We start from the raw sequence: 17,582 nt of genomic DNA on the forward strand, positions 1-17,582 counted from the left end.
CTACATAATTAAATTTTCTGTGCCACCAGTATTCAAATATTTCATACTTATCCAGTAACTAATGTATATGTTATGAAAATCGTTTGTGTATTTATCAAATGTTCATTATTCGTATATTTTTCGTATAGTTTGTTCGTTCTGATTCCGTCGGACAAATGATTCACATTGGTGAGTGAGTGATTTGGGTTCAACGCCGCTTTTAACAGTATCACGGTTCTATCAGTTATATCAGCTCCAGCATTAAGCGTGTCAGCGTAATGCGGGAGGGAGGCCCGAAGTGATGCAGGTCTCAGTTTACCACGTCCGTGAAACCCACGAGGCAAACCGGGATTCGAACTCACAATCATAGGATACGAACTCACAATCCTAGGTTTCTTGCGTGTCCAAGGGACGCAACTCTGCAGAGCGAATTGCGACGCCTCAGACGACTGGACCACCCGTGCCCCCGATTCATAATTATAAATAATGATACTATAGGATAGGCACAGCATTTACTTGTAGGGGAGATTTCATAGTTGAAGTATAGATTTGAGACACTATCAGAAAACATGTTGCGGAAAAAGTTTGTTTGCGTATTGTTTGTTTTTTGGCGTGTTTTATTGATACTTAACGCCGCACTCAGAAATATTCAATCTATGTGACGGAGGTCTGTAAATAATCGAGTCTGGACCAGGCAATCCAGTGATTGACATCATGAGCATCTATACGATGACATAATTAAATAAAGTCAGCGAGCCTGGCCACCAGATTCAGTTAGTCGCCTCTTACAACAAGTATGGGCTGCTGAAGACCAATTCCAACCCGGATCTTCACGGGGGTCCGCAGCGAGTAAAGTGTGAATTAATTAATCAATCAAAAAATCCAAATAAAATCGTGTAAAAATGTTTTATGAGTGAGAGGGTTTGGGCTAATTTCAACAAAATTCTTTGATATCACAGTTGAGAAACCAACTGAGCAACCTGACCTTCGGCTTGACGGATAAACAGTTTGGCCATTTTGCAACCACATCGCCAAGAATAAGATTATTACATTATGCTCTTTCCTGGAATCGAACCCGGGTCTTCAGTGAAATGAACGTACGCTTTGCCCACTTGGCTACCATACATCGCCATGATGCTATACTAGATTTGATCGAGATGAAGAATTGTGTATCGATGTGTGAGCGGATGAGTTGTGTTTAACTGCGCTTTAAAAGCTAATTTCAGTGACATATGTCAGCCTGAGTTATCCAGGTATTAGACGTTAATCACTCTGGTAAAATCAAGATTATGATGCGGACAATCCTAGAATCATGATCGCGGCGAATAAACGATCAGCGGATCTTGACACGCCTAATTAGGGGGGCAACTCTGTAGACCATCTTTCTTGAACACCTGTAACCCCTTAGTATGTTTCGAAGTAACCATAATAAACTCAGACAAGTAGAAAGGGCGACATGCCTGAGAAGGAGATTCAAACTACAAGTATGAACGTATGTTTTCAAAAAAACGGTAAAAAGTGGTACTCGATTCTTTTGGCTTCGTTCCACGTCATGGGCGCTCTAAGACTTGTTTTTTCTACACTTTAACGTAGATTTGGTTAGCACGGGGCTTGTGGTGTGGTTCTTGTGGAGATTGAAAACAGAAACATATTATAATTTGATGCGGGCAATGAGTCTACTCATCAACCAAGAAGCATTCGAGGTATTTTTGAAATCGGCATTGTTGAAGCAAAACAGACGTTACGATGGCTTTATCATCTGCGAACAACGTGTTGACTTATTGCAGGTTATTTATGACAAAATAAGCTGTAAATACATTACCCCATTTTCTATAATTACAAATGAAGTGAGCCGTGTGGGTAACCTTCAGTGTTAAACCACCCCGTGTTCATTGAGAAATGTTGAAATGGTTCAGATCTTGCTTCAGGAGAATGTTGTTATAATTATATGCTATTAGACAACAGTATACACTTATTACTGACACCCTAATCCATTGGTGGTACTTATTTAGTAAATAAAATAAAATAAAACATTTGGTTTTTTTAAGTAAAGAAAATTACTTTGTGCGAGAAATATTTGTAAGACAGTTTGTGATGTATGATTTATCATCGCCGCGTTGTAGCAAACCGTGTTATTACTAACATGATCTGGTTTTCTACAGGGTGTATTTTAACGGCTAATTTACCTTGTGGTGGTGTTACAGGTGTGCACTGGGCGGGATGCTCGTTTGGGGATATTTAGGAGCAAGTATCAGTCACATATTGAGTGTACCAAAACAGCGAGGGTTGGCATTGCTTCTGTCTGTGCTATTTCTGCATAGGGGATTTATATTGTCATCATTATCGACGTCGTTATCATCACCATCATCATCATCCCCTTCTTCATCATCCTCCTCCTCATCATCAGTATCGTCATCATCATCATCTTCGTGACTATCATCGCCTCCATCATCATCACTATCGCTATCACCCTCATCCCCTCGATCACAATTACTATCATCATCTCAATCATCGTCACTATTATCACTATCGTCATCTTCATCATCAACACAACCACCACATCTTTACTATCATCACCATACCTATCATCAACGTCCTCTTAATAATCCACCATCGTCATCACTATCGTCATCTTCATCATCAACACAACCACCACATCTTCACTATGACCACCATACCTATCATCAACGTCCACTTAATAATCTTCATCTCCACCATCGTCATCACAATCGTCATCTTCATCATCAGCAACACATTTTGACTATCATCATTATCAACATCAATGTCCTCTTAAAAACGTTCATGGCCCCCTGCCATCATCACTATCATCATCATCATCTATTACTGTCTTCCTCCCCTCGCCTGCTTGCACCCCCTACTCCATTCACTCACTCACTCACTCAGTGTTGCGCGTGATAGATTGTTTTAGTTTTAGGTGTCGAGAGAAAAATCAAACCACCAACTCATTACCGCCTCGGCCGGGAATACTTCAAAACTAGTAACAGTCATAGATTATTAGGTGGGATGGCAATCATTAGCACGCATGGCTTACTTCCAAAACACGATGCCACATATTGTGGTAGGGGTTCGCCAACGATACGCCCTGTGAGATACCTTACCTGTATGACTGATTACCGTGTTACATGACAGTAGTCTGGATTCCTGAGTAGGCTGCGCTTGCGCTACAGTATGGCTACAGGAAACCAGCCTGACGTGACAGCTCCACAATACAACTGCGTCAGTCCGGCTTTCGTTTCTTTAACACTCGTGTGTTCATACTTTCGTTAGTACGTACTCTCATTTATCAGAACACACGTTAATTCGTCCACTGGTTGGTTCGTACTCACCATAAGGCGTATTCTCGTTAGTCTGCACCCTCGTTATCCCGAACACTTACGTTCGTGAATGAATTATGTATTGTGAAAAATGTTTCGTACGTTTGGTGTAACATTTGACCTGGTTGTTTTTTAGTAAACATTCTGCAATAACGAATTCACTTGTTGAGACACATGTGACAGGAAGAACACCTTGAGCTACGGCTAGTGGGCTTGCTCTCTTTGATGAGCGGCACAGAAGTTTTAGGTCCATTTTGTTGATCATAGGGCCAACATAATTAAAAAATGCATGATGAAATGCACCGTCAATCATTAAAGCATCAACCAAGCCGGCAAACAATCCTGATAAAGTATCATGTCACATTTAAGAATCATATTTCAAATACTTACGGAGTGGCAAAAACAAACAATGCCTGCCATACATGAGTGCCAACATACTATGTACTGGTTATATGTGGGTGATTAATAAGTGGGTAATTACAAATAATACGTGTGATAAAATACTTCTAGTAATACATGGGTGATTAATAAGTGGGTAATTACAAGTAATATGTGTGATAAAATACTTCTAGTAATACATGGGTGATAAGATACTACTAGTAATATGTGTGATAAAATACTACTAGTAATACATGGGTGATAAGATACTACTAGTAATATGTGTGATAAAATACTACTAGTAATACATGGGTGATAAGATACTACTAGTAATATGTGTGATAAAATACTACTAGTAATACATGGGTGATAAAATACTACTAGTAATACATGTGATAAAATACGTCTAGTAATACATGGGTGATATAAATACTACTAGTAATACGTGTGATAAAATACTACTAGTAATACATGGGTGATAAAATACTACTAGTAATACGTGTGATAAAATACTTCTAGTAATACATGGGTGATAAAATACTACTAGTAATATGTGTGATAAAATACTACTAGTTATACATTGGTGATAAAATACTACTAGTAATACGTGTGATAAAATACTTCTAGTTATACATTGGTGATAAAATACTACTAGTAATACGTGTGATAAAATACTTCTAGTAATACATGGGTGATAAAATACTGCTAGTAATACGTGTGATAAAATACTACTAGTAATACGTGTGATAAAATACTGCTAGTAATACATGAGTGATAAGATACTACTAGTAATATGTATGATAAAATACTACTAGTAATACATGGGTGATAAGATACTACTAGTAATATGTGTGATAAAATACTACTAGTAATACATGGGTGATAAAATACTACTAGTAATACATGTGATAAAATACGTCTAGTAATACATGGGTGATAAAATACTACTAGTAATATGTGTGATAAAATACTACTAGTAATACATGGGTGATAAAATACTACTAGTAATACGTGTGATAAAATACTTCTAGTAATACATGGGTGATAAAATACTACTAGTAATACGTGTGATAAAATACTTCTAGTTATACATTGGTGATAAAATACTACTAGTAATACGTGTGATAAAATACTTCTAGTAATACATGGGTGATAAAATACTGCTAGTAATACGTGTGATAAAATACTACTAGTAATACGTGTGATAAAATACTGCTAGTAATACATGAGTGATAAGATACTACTAGTAATACATGAGTGATAAGATACTACTAATAACACGTGTGTGATAAAATACTACTACTCGTAATACATGAGTGATAAAATACTACTAGTAATACATGGGTGATAAAATACTTCTAGTAATACATGAGTGATACAATACTAGTAAGTGATACATGAATGGTAAATACTACTAGTAATACGTGGGTGATAAGATACCACCAGTAATGCGTGTGTGATAAAATACTACTACTCGTAATACATGAGTGATAAAAGTAAAACGTGGGTGATAAAATACTACAACTCGTAATACGTTGTCGTGGTACACATACTAATAGTGTAAAACATGAGTGATAAAATACTACTATCAGTAATAAATGGGTGATTAAATTCTGAGTGGTGCTATATGTTGTAGGCGAGTGGAATTCGGTTTGATGCCCTTTGTGTGGCCGTGTAACAATACTAAGAATTGCAATACGCCATGGGATGTGAACATACTACTACCAGTAATACGTCAACTGGGTAAATAAAATATTTGCATTACATGAATCAATGACACTGCTAGTAATACGCCAAAAAAGTGACAAAACTACTTTTTGTAATGGGTGATGATGATGATGATGATGATGATGATGATGATGATGATGATGATGATGCGTTGTATCTGTCAGTATCTCCCTGTCATCAGTACACATGCAATGTACACTACACATCTTTAATGACCCGGAATGCATATGAGCACTCGCCCTTTCAGTCAAACCCTCATAAGAGAGGTAGTAAGATCGTTCTCGGGAATCAGATAAAATTCCATGTTGAAATGTCACGATAAATATCTTAAGACGTTTTACCATAAATATGACACATGTCCATTTATAGGACATTTTCTGATGGGAATATCATGTCTTGAAACTAATCTGACATCAGACAAATATGTCCAACCCTAGGATTAAGTATATTTTTACATCACTATCTTTATCTTATTCAGTCAGTGTGGCACAAGATACGGCTCAGATAACACGTGGGGCGTAATGGTCAACCAGAGTGTTGGCATCATGGCGCGGGATACAGCGTTGTAGAAACAGAGAGGGGAAAGGGCCGGTCGATAATGTATTACATGGTCGCTAGTAAGTGCGACACGGTCTCCCAGTAAACACACATCTTGTCTCATGTGATGAAGTAGATGTCCCGGGAGGGGGATTAACGGCCAGTCGTTTGCTATTCAGGGTGGGGGCCTGGGAGTATTTATATAACGTGTCACTTAAGATGATGACCTTTTTTCACAAATTTGTTCTCAGGTTTTATATACACACAAATTATTTGTTTTTTTGTCGTGAAAAACATTGTTCGGCTAATAAACATATATGACATAAAAATATTAATTTGTTCCAGAAAATGTCCCTTTCCTCTGAATATTAAAATCATAATTTCTGGTCCTTAATATTCTTAGGAGAGAACTAGAGTGGCGAGTTGAAGTTTAAGCGCCGCTTTTAACAATTCTTCCAATCGAACGGCGTGTCGACTAAATGTAGATACAGAGACCATATACCATCGGTATATGGTCTCTGGTAGATATCAATCCAAATATGACGCAGGTCGTGTACCTGCCACTTTTTAAAAAACAAAACAAAAGATCATTATAGTGCAGTCTGACCGAGGGTCAAAATCTCCGAAGGATTGAGGTAGTGATGCTCAGACAGTAATGGTACTCACCATTTCCATTCCTTGCCCTTCTTCTTACAGAGGGTGACGATGGTCTCAATCAGCAGACCGGCCAGAGCCCCAGACAGGTACCAGCACCATATCTTCCCCTTCACCATGTACAGTCTCCAGATGGCGATGAAACCATGGGTGGCGAACAGCAGCCGCACCAGCAGGGCGCGGACAATGGTCAAGAGACGCATCGCTGGTCAGATGATGGTATCCTTGTCCTAAACAATGATTGATTGAAATCCGGTCCTTTTCGCACTTCTGGCTAATGGGCAGTTAATCCTCTTCGGCTTTAATCCCGTGACGTTTTCCAAAATAATGAATTACTGGAATGAACTCTGATTTCCGTCTTGGGTAATATGATGACCTGGTAACTTTCTTCCAACAATTGCTGAACTCCCGCTCCAATTACGATTTATGACATACCCATCCAGATGTTTATATACGGTGGCGTGTTTTAAGGAGTTGACACTATGATCCAGATGAAATTGGTCCTATGAAATAGTTGGACAGAATAGTTACACGTTCGTGAGGTCTCTACGTCCACGTTTGGTCAATAAAGGACCACGATGACCCTTTCTTCAGCAGTATTACCTGTTGAGCTCATCTATACTACTATTGCATAAACACTGCTTGTAAAATGCGAGTGTGTCTCCAGATCGTTGAGTTGTAGAGCCTAACACATCAACTCCTGCATCTCAACGATGGCTGTAGTAAATACCAATAGGTCACAGTCCTGGATCAAGCCTGCATCCTAACTTAGAGATCCTTGTCATCGAAGGCCAATTACGTGAAATGACGTTCACCTCCTCGCAGTAAGATCCCCTACATCCAAAGTCTTTAAAGTCGCGGTGTTGGAGAAACAATGAAATGACTTTTTTTATATACAGGTACACCTTAAAGGCTAAAATGGGCGTTTATTATGATGTCACAAACACACGTGTGTCGCGTGAAAGACGTCAACTGGTCTCATCCGTAGACCACACTTTGAACCATGCCTTATGTATCTGCAGAACCTCCAATAACTGTTGTTTTCTTTACACGTTCGTGTAGATATTATCTATGACATATTGCTTCTCACGATTTCATCACGTTGTGTAGAGCCATGTTGTCGATGTCCCGTGCACGTGTCGCCACCGTTATGTTCCCTCACAATGTGGCACGTTCCTTCATCAGAGTCTAGCATCTAGCGTCTAGCGTCCAGCGTCCAGACTGCCGGGCCTACCATTTCCTGAAGATATTGAAGCGAAAAGGAGAGTTAGCCATAAAACAACAAAAAATGAAGTCACTTATAAAACTAATGAAACACACGTACTAAATAATGCACCAACGTTCAAGAACGCACTTTAAGTGGCAATTGGGAGACGTTTTGTATAATAAATCGACGTTTGTAGTTTTGTTTTCCCTTTTCTGTTTAAGGTAATTTGAAATCGATATGAATACACCATTGTACTTTATCTCCGCTCTGGAGTGGTCGATAGTCTTTCGACAACACAAACCCGTCTTGCATGGCCTAATTCACATGATACACAGATGTGCATTAATGTGGAGTGAGTGATTGAGTTGGATTTAACGCCGCTTTTAACAGTATTCCAGTTATATCACGGCGTGTCAACCTAATGCGGGAGGAAAGCCATAAGTGATGCAGGTCTCAGACGTTTACCACTTCGGTGAAACCCACGAGCACGGATATGGTGCTGACAAACCCTGAAACATAATCGGGGCGAACCGGGATTCGAACCCACAATCATAGGTTTCTGGCCTGTCCAAGGGGCACAACTCTGCGAATTGCGGCACCTTAGACGACTGGGTCACCCATGCCCCCTGAGTGAGTTTAAACAGTATTTCAATGTACGGCTTAATATTGGAAAGAAGCACATAGTGATGTATTTGATAAATCCCATATGGTGCTATTTGTTATATTAGTAAACCATGGGAGAATATAAGATTCGAACCAACGACCACGCGAATCCTGGTTGGGGTAAGGAATGCGCTATAAATGTATATGATTGCATTGATATTTGCCGATATGTCAAGAAGATCTTGTCAGAGGACCATAGACTTTCAATGAAGTTTTAAAACTATATTTTTTAAAAATTAGTAAAAATAAGTTTTTAGGTCAAATTGTTACCAAGGTGTGTGTGGTAGCTGCCATCATGAAATAGACCAACTCTGCGGAAAGAGGTATATGTTTTAAGGCGGTACATTCCTGCAGATCTCGAAAATCTAGAAATGGAAGTGAAATGGGGTTAAATGTCGCGTTCAAGATTATATAGCGATAGTGTGTGCGTGCGTGCGTGCGCGCGCGTGCGTGCGTGTGTGTGTGTGTGTCTGTGTGTGTGTGTGTGTGTGTGTGTGTGTGTGCGTGTGTGTGTGCGTGCGTGTGCATGTGCGTGTATATCTGCTTGAACTAGTCCTGACTAATACTGGTTTTACAGTGCTAACCCACTAAGATACCTCGCCGCTGTTTAAGATGAATACCCCACTCAGTGAGTGAGTGAGTGAGTGAGTGAGTATGGTTTTACACCGCTTAAAGCAATATTCCAGCAATATAACGGCGGATGACACCAGAAATGGTCTTCACACATTGTACCCATGTCGGGAATCGAACCGGGTCTTCGGCGTGACGAGCGAACCCTTTAACCACTAGGCCACCCGACCGCCCCTAGATATGACAACACAAGGATCATAATTAGTGTGTTTGGGTCCTTAAGGTTAAAGTGTTTCGGCGACTGTTTTCTGCCCATAACGTTTGTAATTTTTGGGTCAAATCCATTTCTCAAATGTATACTTTCTTTTGCCCGCCTACGACCTTTCCACCCACATCTTGCTGGAACTCTTGTGAGGTTACTGAAATAATGTGCACGTGGACATTGATTCCAACTCCCAAATACGGTACAGAAATGAGTGTCAACTAAGAGAATTGCAATATCAAAACGGCCCAGACTGCATCGAACGACCACTGCATGTGTGGATTATGTGCAGTGTGTTGAGAGGATCAGCAACCCTGCAGAGTCCTTCCGTTGGATGAAGTCGACTGGCCTGAAAAGTGAAACAGAAGGCTTTCTGTTTGCTGCTCATGACCAGTCACTTCCAATTCGAAACCGTCGATGTTATTTTGTATGTAAATGTAAATATGAAATGTAGAGTATGTATTGAATTTAATGAGACTCTCCAACACATTGTCAGTGGGTACCCAGCTTTGGCACAGACACAGTATCTTAAGCGACATGATGGGGTGGCTCGAGCATTTTATTACCGTCTTCGCCATGCTTGTGGTTTTGACACAGAGGTCCACCTATCGTACGACCCTGAATAAGTAGAGGGCGTCATTGAAAATGATAAATACACAATTGTTTGGAATAGGTCCGTGTACAGCCTCAGGCGTATTCCGGCCAACAAACCTGATCTTGTCCTTTTTGATAAATCCAATGAAATCATTAATTTTATATTATTGAATTTTCTGTCCCTTTTGACACTAATGTGATTGACAAGATTCAGGAAAAACATGGCAAATATGCAGACGTCGCTTTCGAAAAGTAACCTTTGAATACAAGTACCAAGTTGTCCGACTCCCCATTGTACTCGGTGCCTTAGGTTTGGTACCTCCCAATCTGTTGACTGACATTGGGAGTGAACCCGGGTTTGCAACCAGGAATACAGCCCTTCTGACAATCTAGGTAATGCAGAAGGCTGCAGTGTTGGGGTGTCTTCACATTCTCCGAAAAGTCCTCGGTGGCATCGCTTCTTTGGAGAAGTTCCATTGGCTGTCTGGGCCCTGAACTGATGATGGGCCTAACCAGCCTGACTGCCAGGATCACCCAAATCCTCTTTGCTGCATTTTTTAAATCAGTCCGCGATTCGCTGTTCAGAGTTGCGTCCCTTGGCTACGCCAGAAACCTATGATTGGTGGTTCGATTCCCGGTTCGCCACGATTATGTTTTTTAGGTTTGTCAGCACCATATCCGTGCTCGAGGGTTTGACCGAAGTGGTAAACGTCTCAGACCTGCATCACTTCGGGCTTTCCTACCACATTAAGCAGAAACACCGTGATATAACTCTAATAGCCCCGTTAAAGCCCACTCACTCACTCACTCAAACACGTTATGCCAAGACAGAGATAGGATAAGGCCCATTTCAGGGTTCACGAGGGATTAAACAGTGTCGATTTTCTGCCGAGAGAGATTCCACTTGGCGTAAAAGTCAAACTACCAGTAAACATTATACGAATAGATCACTGAAAACGGTGATGACACCAGGTGTTCGCGAAAGGGGTGTTCCTGCCACTTCGACAATTTGCATACAATTGTAACTGTATGTTGCCTGGCGCCGCACATCATCTGATAACTCGCAGAAGGATGTGTAAAGGCTTGTTTTATTTGTTAAATCATCTCAGAAAATGTTTGTAAAACATCAGCATGTGACACTTGAAAACAATGAAAGAACTTGTCTGCCATAAAAGATACATTGATACTAGGGGTCACTATTGGTCTGGAAATCCCTATTGCGATAACTATTGATATTGAAAGAAACTATTGCGATAAATATCGATAGTTTTCAGTGTATCATTTTAGATGAATTTTAGAGTTGGATTAAACCTTGGAACTGAAGTTTCCTTTGATTGTGACAACCATAACAACAAATAAAAAAGTAAAGTTTGCGATATGACTAATTTGTTTTTTCTTTACTCTTAAGAAAAAGAAACTTCCACATTACCATGTGTAAATTACTTCCGCTTATGATCAAAAGAAAAACAAATTTGTACAGCATTGCATGTATTTTATTGATATGGTAAATACAATCGAAACTATCGATATTCCTAACTGAAATCGATACTATTGATCGGAAACTGATTAAACAATCGATAGATTGACTTAAAGTGCTTACCAATAGCAATATGTCGATATTTCGATTTATCGTGACACCCCTAATTGATACGTTCTGCTTTTTATTACTATATTTTTTATTTAGGCTCATAGGTATAACAAAAAAATATCTGGTTTTGCAGATGTAACTGACAAAATGGTCGGTCCCTTAAATCATCCCGCGAAACAGTAACATTGAAATTAAAATCCAAAATTCGAGTGAAAAAATGAATATAAGTTCTCATAGTACACAAACACATGATAATATGACAAAAGTACGGAATTAAAATCCCCTACAATGGAAATTCTTCGAACATGACTACTCCGTCCGCAGCCAGTGAGTTTAATCACACGTCTGTCAGAAACAGAACATGTTATGCCTTCTGATGATCGAAGACAATAGTCTATTAATAACATATTCTCAAGCGCCGGTTGGGGCATGTCGGATCTGATTGATAGCATCATATCAATCAGATCACACCGACGGTTGGGATCCCATCTCGCTTGACGCGCCTGGCAAGGAACAAACCAGATTACTCGGCCCTTAGTTAGCCTACTGGCAAAGCGAATCATGTCGGCAGGACGATAGGTTCACTGTTTTAGAATCTATTAAACCTCTTTGCGTTGTGGATGAGAGACGCCATCATTGATGTTGTCATCACCTTCATCCTCAACATTCATCACCACTTTTATCGAGGTTCTACAGTACATTGTAATAAAGACATCCAGAAAACCCTCGTTAACCCGGACTCTATTACTCCGGACTATACTAATGTAGTTAAGTAGTCCTGAAATGTGTTAATCCGGACGATTTGACTGCAGATACTAGCTCGAAAACACTATTCGTCAACTTCATAAGTATTATTATCGATATTATCGCCATCACCGTCGTCATCATTCTCATCATCATGAGCAGCGTTAAGGTCGTCGTCATGGTCATTGCCCGGTCACATCATCATCAGCGTCGTAGAAGGAACATCGCCGTGATCGCCACATCATATCCCCCCCCCCCCCCATGTTTTTAATCAAGGTGCTCACGTGATTTGATGCATTTCGCGATGTAAGACCCGTTTTATCACAATATAGAGCTTGATTATCGATCAGATCGTCCTGACTGGGCGCTACCATTTTGTGTGAAGCAAACGCAAGTGATACGAGAGGTGGAATCTGATTGGTCCATAGAGGAGGCATAGAAAGGACATCACTGGTAATAGCCACTGGTGGCGCTACGATCGAGCCCAATATACCAGCCTAGTTCGGCAAGGGTGGAAACTGGACTGGAAAAAGTCAGTTAACTCTCTTGCCTCGGGAAGATGGACTAGTACAAGCAAACACACACACGTACATGCTCGTCATGATATAAGTGCAATAATCTTGAACGCGACGTTAAACCCCATTTCACCTCACCCACCACATCATGATTCTTTTCACCGTTTACTATGTACAAATTAAATGATTTAATATGAATTATGTATTATTTGCGGTGGATACAGGGGCTATATTGGTAACATAACTTTCCTTATGAAGTTACCTCCCCTTCGGCTGGTCGAATGATGCGTTAGTTCGAACCATCCAAACAAAGATGATCTGTAACATCTGAGCTAGCCTCAGCTGTACATCAACCATAGACTTCAGCTGTTGCTCCCAAAATAAGCAGATCGTTGCAATAATATCAAATATCAGACTGCCATATGGTATTTAATATATTTCCCCAGAGACCTGGCTTTCAGATCGCATTAAGTCTCTTCTCCAAGCATCGATTGCCGTCTGAATGTTGATTGACTCACAGCGGCAGACATTGTTACCGCTGGTCGTCATTGGCCGCCTAACATGGTTTCGATGATGAATGAACACATGACGATCAATGCATGCACTTGACGCAATGGTATTCGCATTAGTAAATACCGAAGATTTAGCGTCAATATGAAGGTCCAAACACAAGATATAACTAAAAACACTACAGAGCAAACCAGCCAGTCAACGTTTTCGGGGTTGGTCAATTAACTGTCTATTTGTTCTACTGGCATAACTTGACTAGCTGATTAACGTTTACGAGCGTCTAAATGGAGTATCTTGTTCGTCATCTTCCCGAGACAAGACCGTCCACTAGCCTTTTTATCAAAGTTAGAAACTATGCTTTGATATAGGCTAGTGGACACGCTTGTCTCGTGAAGATGCTTGTTGGTAGAATTTTAATTAGTTGTCTGTCCAGTTTGTTGATGGTCAAGTTGGTTGACTGGCTCCATTGTTGTCCGTCTAGTTTGGTGAATGATTAGTTTAAGATTACGACAATAGAATCACTCATACACACACACACACTCACTTTCACACACTCTTTACACACACACACACTCTCTCTCTCTCACGCACACACACACATACACACTCTTTCTCTCTCTCTCTCTCTCTCTCTCTCACACACACACATACACACTCTTTCTTCTCTCTCACATACACTCACACAAACGCACCCACACACACATACACACTCTTTCTCTCTCTCTCACACACACATACACACTCTTTCTCTCTCTCTCTCTCTCTCACACACACATACACTCTTTCTCTCTCTCTCACAACCACATACACACTCTTTCTCTCTCTCACACACACATACACACACACGCACACACATACACACTCTTTCTCTCTCTCACACACACACACACACATACACACTCTTTCTCTCTCTCTCTCTCTCTCTCTCTCTCACAAACACACATACACACTCTTTCTTCTCTCTCACATACACTCACACAAACGCACCCACACACACATACACACTCTTTCTCTCTCTCTCACACACACATACACACTCTTTCTCTTTCTCTCTCTCTCTCTCTCTCACACACATACACTCTTTCTCTCTCTCTCACACACACATACACACTCTTTCTCTCTCTCACACACACACACAAGCACACATACTCACTCTTTCTCTCTCTCATACACACATACACACACACGCACACACATACACACTCTTTCTCTCTCTCTTTCTCTCTCTCTCTCTCACACACACACACACACACACACACACACACACACACACACACACACACACACACACACACACACACACACACACACACACACACACTCACACACACTTTCCCCAAGACAAGGAATTCGTATCACACTGTGGGACCTGTAGCTGGCCTATTTATAAATGGCCACCAATCTTTCAAACTTTTTAAAAACTAGGTTTCTTTCGGAATGACACGAGTAATTTGGAATGATTCCGAGAATGTTTTTTTTGCGTTTGACGTAACTGTATGAATATGCCTCGAAGACAATGAAACCGGAAATGACGCCATTCCAAAACATTCCGATCAGATAAGCTTATCTAGCTGTCCTCGGCTAAACCCTATATAATGTTTAGCTTTGGCATCAGGTACCAACTAAACTCTTGGGGGTCAGAAAATTGGTATAATTGGGGAGAGTCAGTCACTGTTTTACCCACCCAATATAAATATGGAAACTGTATGTCTTGCATCTCAGCAATTACATCCTTCACCTCACCATCATCTTTACATATAGAAGCATAAACAGGGTTGGCTGATGGTTAAAGTCAAAATTGCATCATATTAACAAAACTTCGGAATCCGATGGTTCACGGAAGCAGCGGTTGTATTATTGTATGACCATCAGGAGTGAATACACACAGCACTGGCAAAGATCAGTGTGCCACGCCCATCCCTTCTTCCCGACTGGTGTTAATCTAACGTTAGACTGGTCCTGCCTCATATTGTTGTATGACAGGAATAGACAGAGCTCAGTTCCTAACGCGAAAACGCTTTACTGACATCTCGCGGGTGTTCATGCCAAGACGTGCGTGGTCCGGAAATCCCCGTGTGTTTCTGGCAGTCGTTGCTGTTTGGCGATTCACATCACGTGTATATTTGTGTGAATACCATCATGGCCCGGTTGCACAAAGCCATCATAGCTCTACGACTGTTGTAACTCCATGTTAAAGTATGGCAGTTACGACTGTCTATCGCTTTGTGGAACAGTACCCAGGATGCAAGCACGGGGCCTAAAGCATCCAGCAACGGTAGCAAATGAGCCGAAGTTTATCAAAGCTGGCGGCAGCGAGGAGCTGGATGGGAGTTAAAAAGGAAAAGTTAAATTTACTCAGCTGAGAATACATTTTCGATTCTCATGATTAATTAAGCATGCTCGTGTTGAGCATGCTTGTTATACTCCGACTGCTAAATAATCGAGAAATAATTTACCGTTTAGAATAACGTTTTCATTTTAAGAACACCCGTTAATCTACGTCGTATATTATAATTTTAAAGTGAATAACCGTTACCTCTATTCAAATAAGAATACAATTACCTATTTAAAATGTCTTAAATCGGTAGTACAAATAATAAGATAGGCTATATATATTGCGCATAGTTCCACACACTCAGGGGCATGCTCAAAGCGCCAGTCCATGCATCAAATCCACCCTTCCCAACGCAAAGCCACAATCCTTTAACTGCACACATGTAACCCCCGTTATTTCAGACTGTACATGTAACCCCCGTTATTCCAGACTGTACATGAAACCCCCATTATTCCAGACTGTACATGAAACCCCCATTATTCCAGACTGTTATATTGCTCTTTCCTCCAGACACATGTACCAGTCTTCTCCAGTCTTAAGCTGTTACATCGATTCTTGCTGCTGATGAAGAGTGGCAGACCAGGCATCACTTTGTCAGATGCTGTCGATGTATATCTTGTGGCTCACATTGTAAACATTCGTCATCCGGTGAAAACACACACGCATCTGTAGTCATGTTGAAGTGTTTGTACAGATAAACACCTCGCACTGAATGTATCAAAAACGCCTTTAAAAAGACGCGCAGTCGTACAAACTAGGTCTGTTTGTGTTGACCTAATGTCGTATCACTTGTGACACAATTTCATATATTTCTCAGGTTTCATTTTTGTCCGTTTGAATCACAAACTATCAGCCGACATGCTGACTGAACTGGCCCAATACGAGCAAAATCAGTTTAACCAAGGATGTGGGACATACCATATATTTGCAAACCATTTCGCTGAAACGAATCAATCGGCTATAACATTTGTTTGTTGTGTAACATTTAGGTTTGTTCGGCTTTGTGTCGATTGTAGCACTGTTCAAGCGATATCACGACAAGGGACATGAGGACTGAACTTCACACGTAGTGTACACACGGAGAGTCGATTGGTTGGTTGTTTAACGCCGCAATCAGCAATATTCCAGCTATATGACGGCGGACAGTAAATATTCTAGTCTGGACCAGACAATCCAGTGATTAACATCACGAGCATCAATCCACGCAATTGGGATTGATGACGTGTTTCAACTAAGTCAGCGAGCCTGACCACCCGATCCCGTTAGTCGCCTCTTGCGACAAGCATAGTCGCCTTTTACGGCAAGCATGAGTTGCTGAAGACCTATTCTACCCCGGAAGCGGAGAGTCGAACCAGGACATTCGTCACGATGAGTGAAGGCGTTAACCACTTGGCTAACCCTGCACCAGCTTAACGGAGGCAAGTCACAAGTAACGTAGTTCCCAAACAGTGAGTGAGTTTCAAGTAACTTCGCTTTGAACCGCGTGTCATTTAAGCTTGTGGGAAGAACGCCCAAGGTGGTGTATGTCTCAGACGTTTACCACTTCAGCTAAAACACGCGAGCTTAGGTAATAAATCTGACAAAGCAGTAATCATAATCGGGGTGAATCTGGGATTCGAAAAACGGAACCATAGATATTGGCACGCCTATGGGACGCAACACTTCACATCACGAACACCTGAAGAATCCATTCTCGCTGCCAACTTTTCAACAACGCTGCGATATTTTAAAGTACTACAAAGAAATAAGACATTCATTTCCCCCAGTATTTCGCGTCTGTCTGTATGCAGCAAAGCACACAACGTTGTGCCGCAACCACAAGTTTCATATTGATGGCTATATTTATTTTCGTAAACAAGAAACTGTTTTTAGATGGTTATTTACAATTGAAGTCCAGTCCTAGGTATCAAATTATAATTTTCCAACCTTAAACATACCGGTAAATGGAAAAAGAAAACAACGGATATTCGAAACATATGTCAA

General features: G+C 40.7%; 1 protein-coding gene across 1 annotated transcript in view; it reads right to left on the reverse strand.

The window, feature by feature from the left end:
* The window catches only part of LOC139470804 (transmembrane protein 26-like), an 83,394-nt gene that overhangs the window by 47,849 nt on the left and 17,963 nt on the right, over positions 1-17,582 (reverse strand). Inside the window, exon 2 of the mRNA XM_071253093.1 lies at positions 6,624-7,851. Within this exon, the coding sequence (XP_071109194.1) occupies positions 6,624-6,814 (191 nt within the window). The 5' untranslated portion in view covers positions 6,815-7,851. The remainder of the gene's footprint in view (positions 1-6,623; positions 7,852-17,582) is intronic.

The sequence above is a fragment of the Haliotis cracherodii genome, unplaced genomic scaffold (assembly GCF_022045235.1).
Source record: "Haliotis cracherodii isolate W230 unplaced genomic scaffold, xgHalCrac1.p SCAF_21, whole genome shotgun sequence".
NCBI lineage: Eukaryota > Metazoa > Mollusca > Gastropoda > Lepetellida > Haliotidae > Haliotis > Haliotis cracherodii.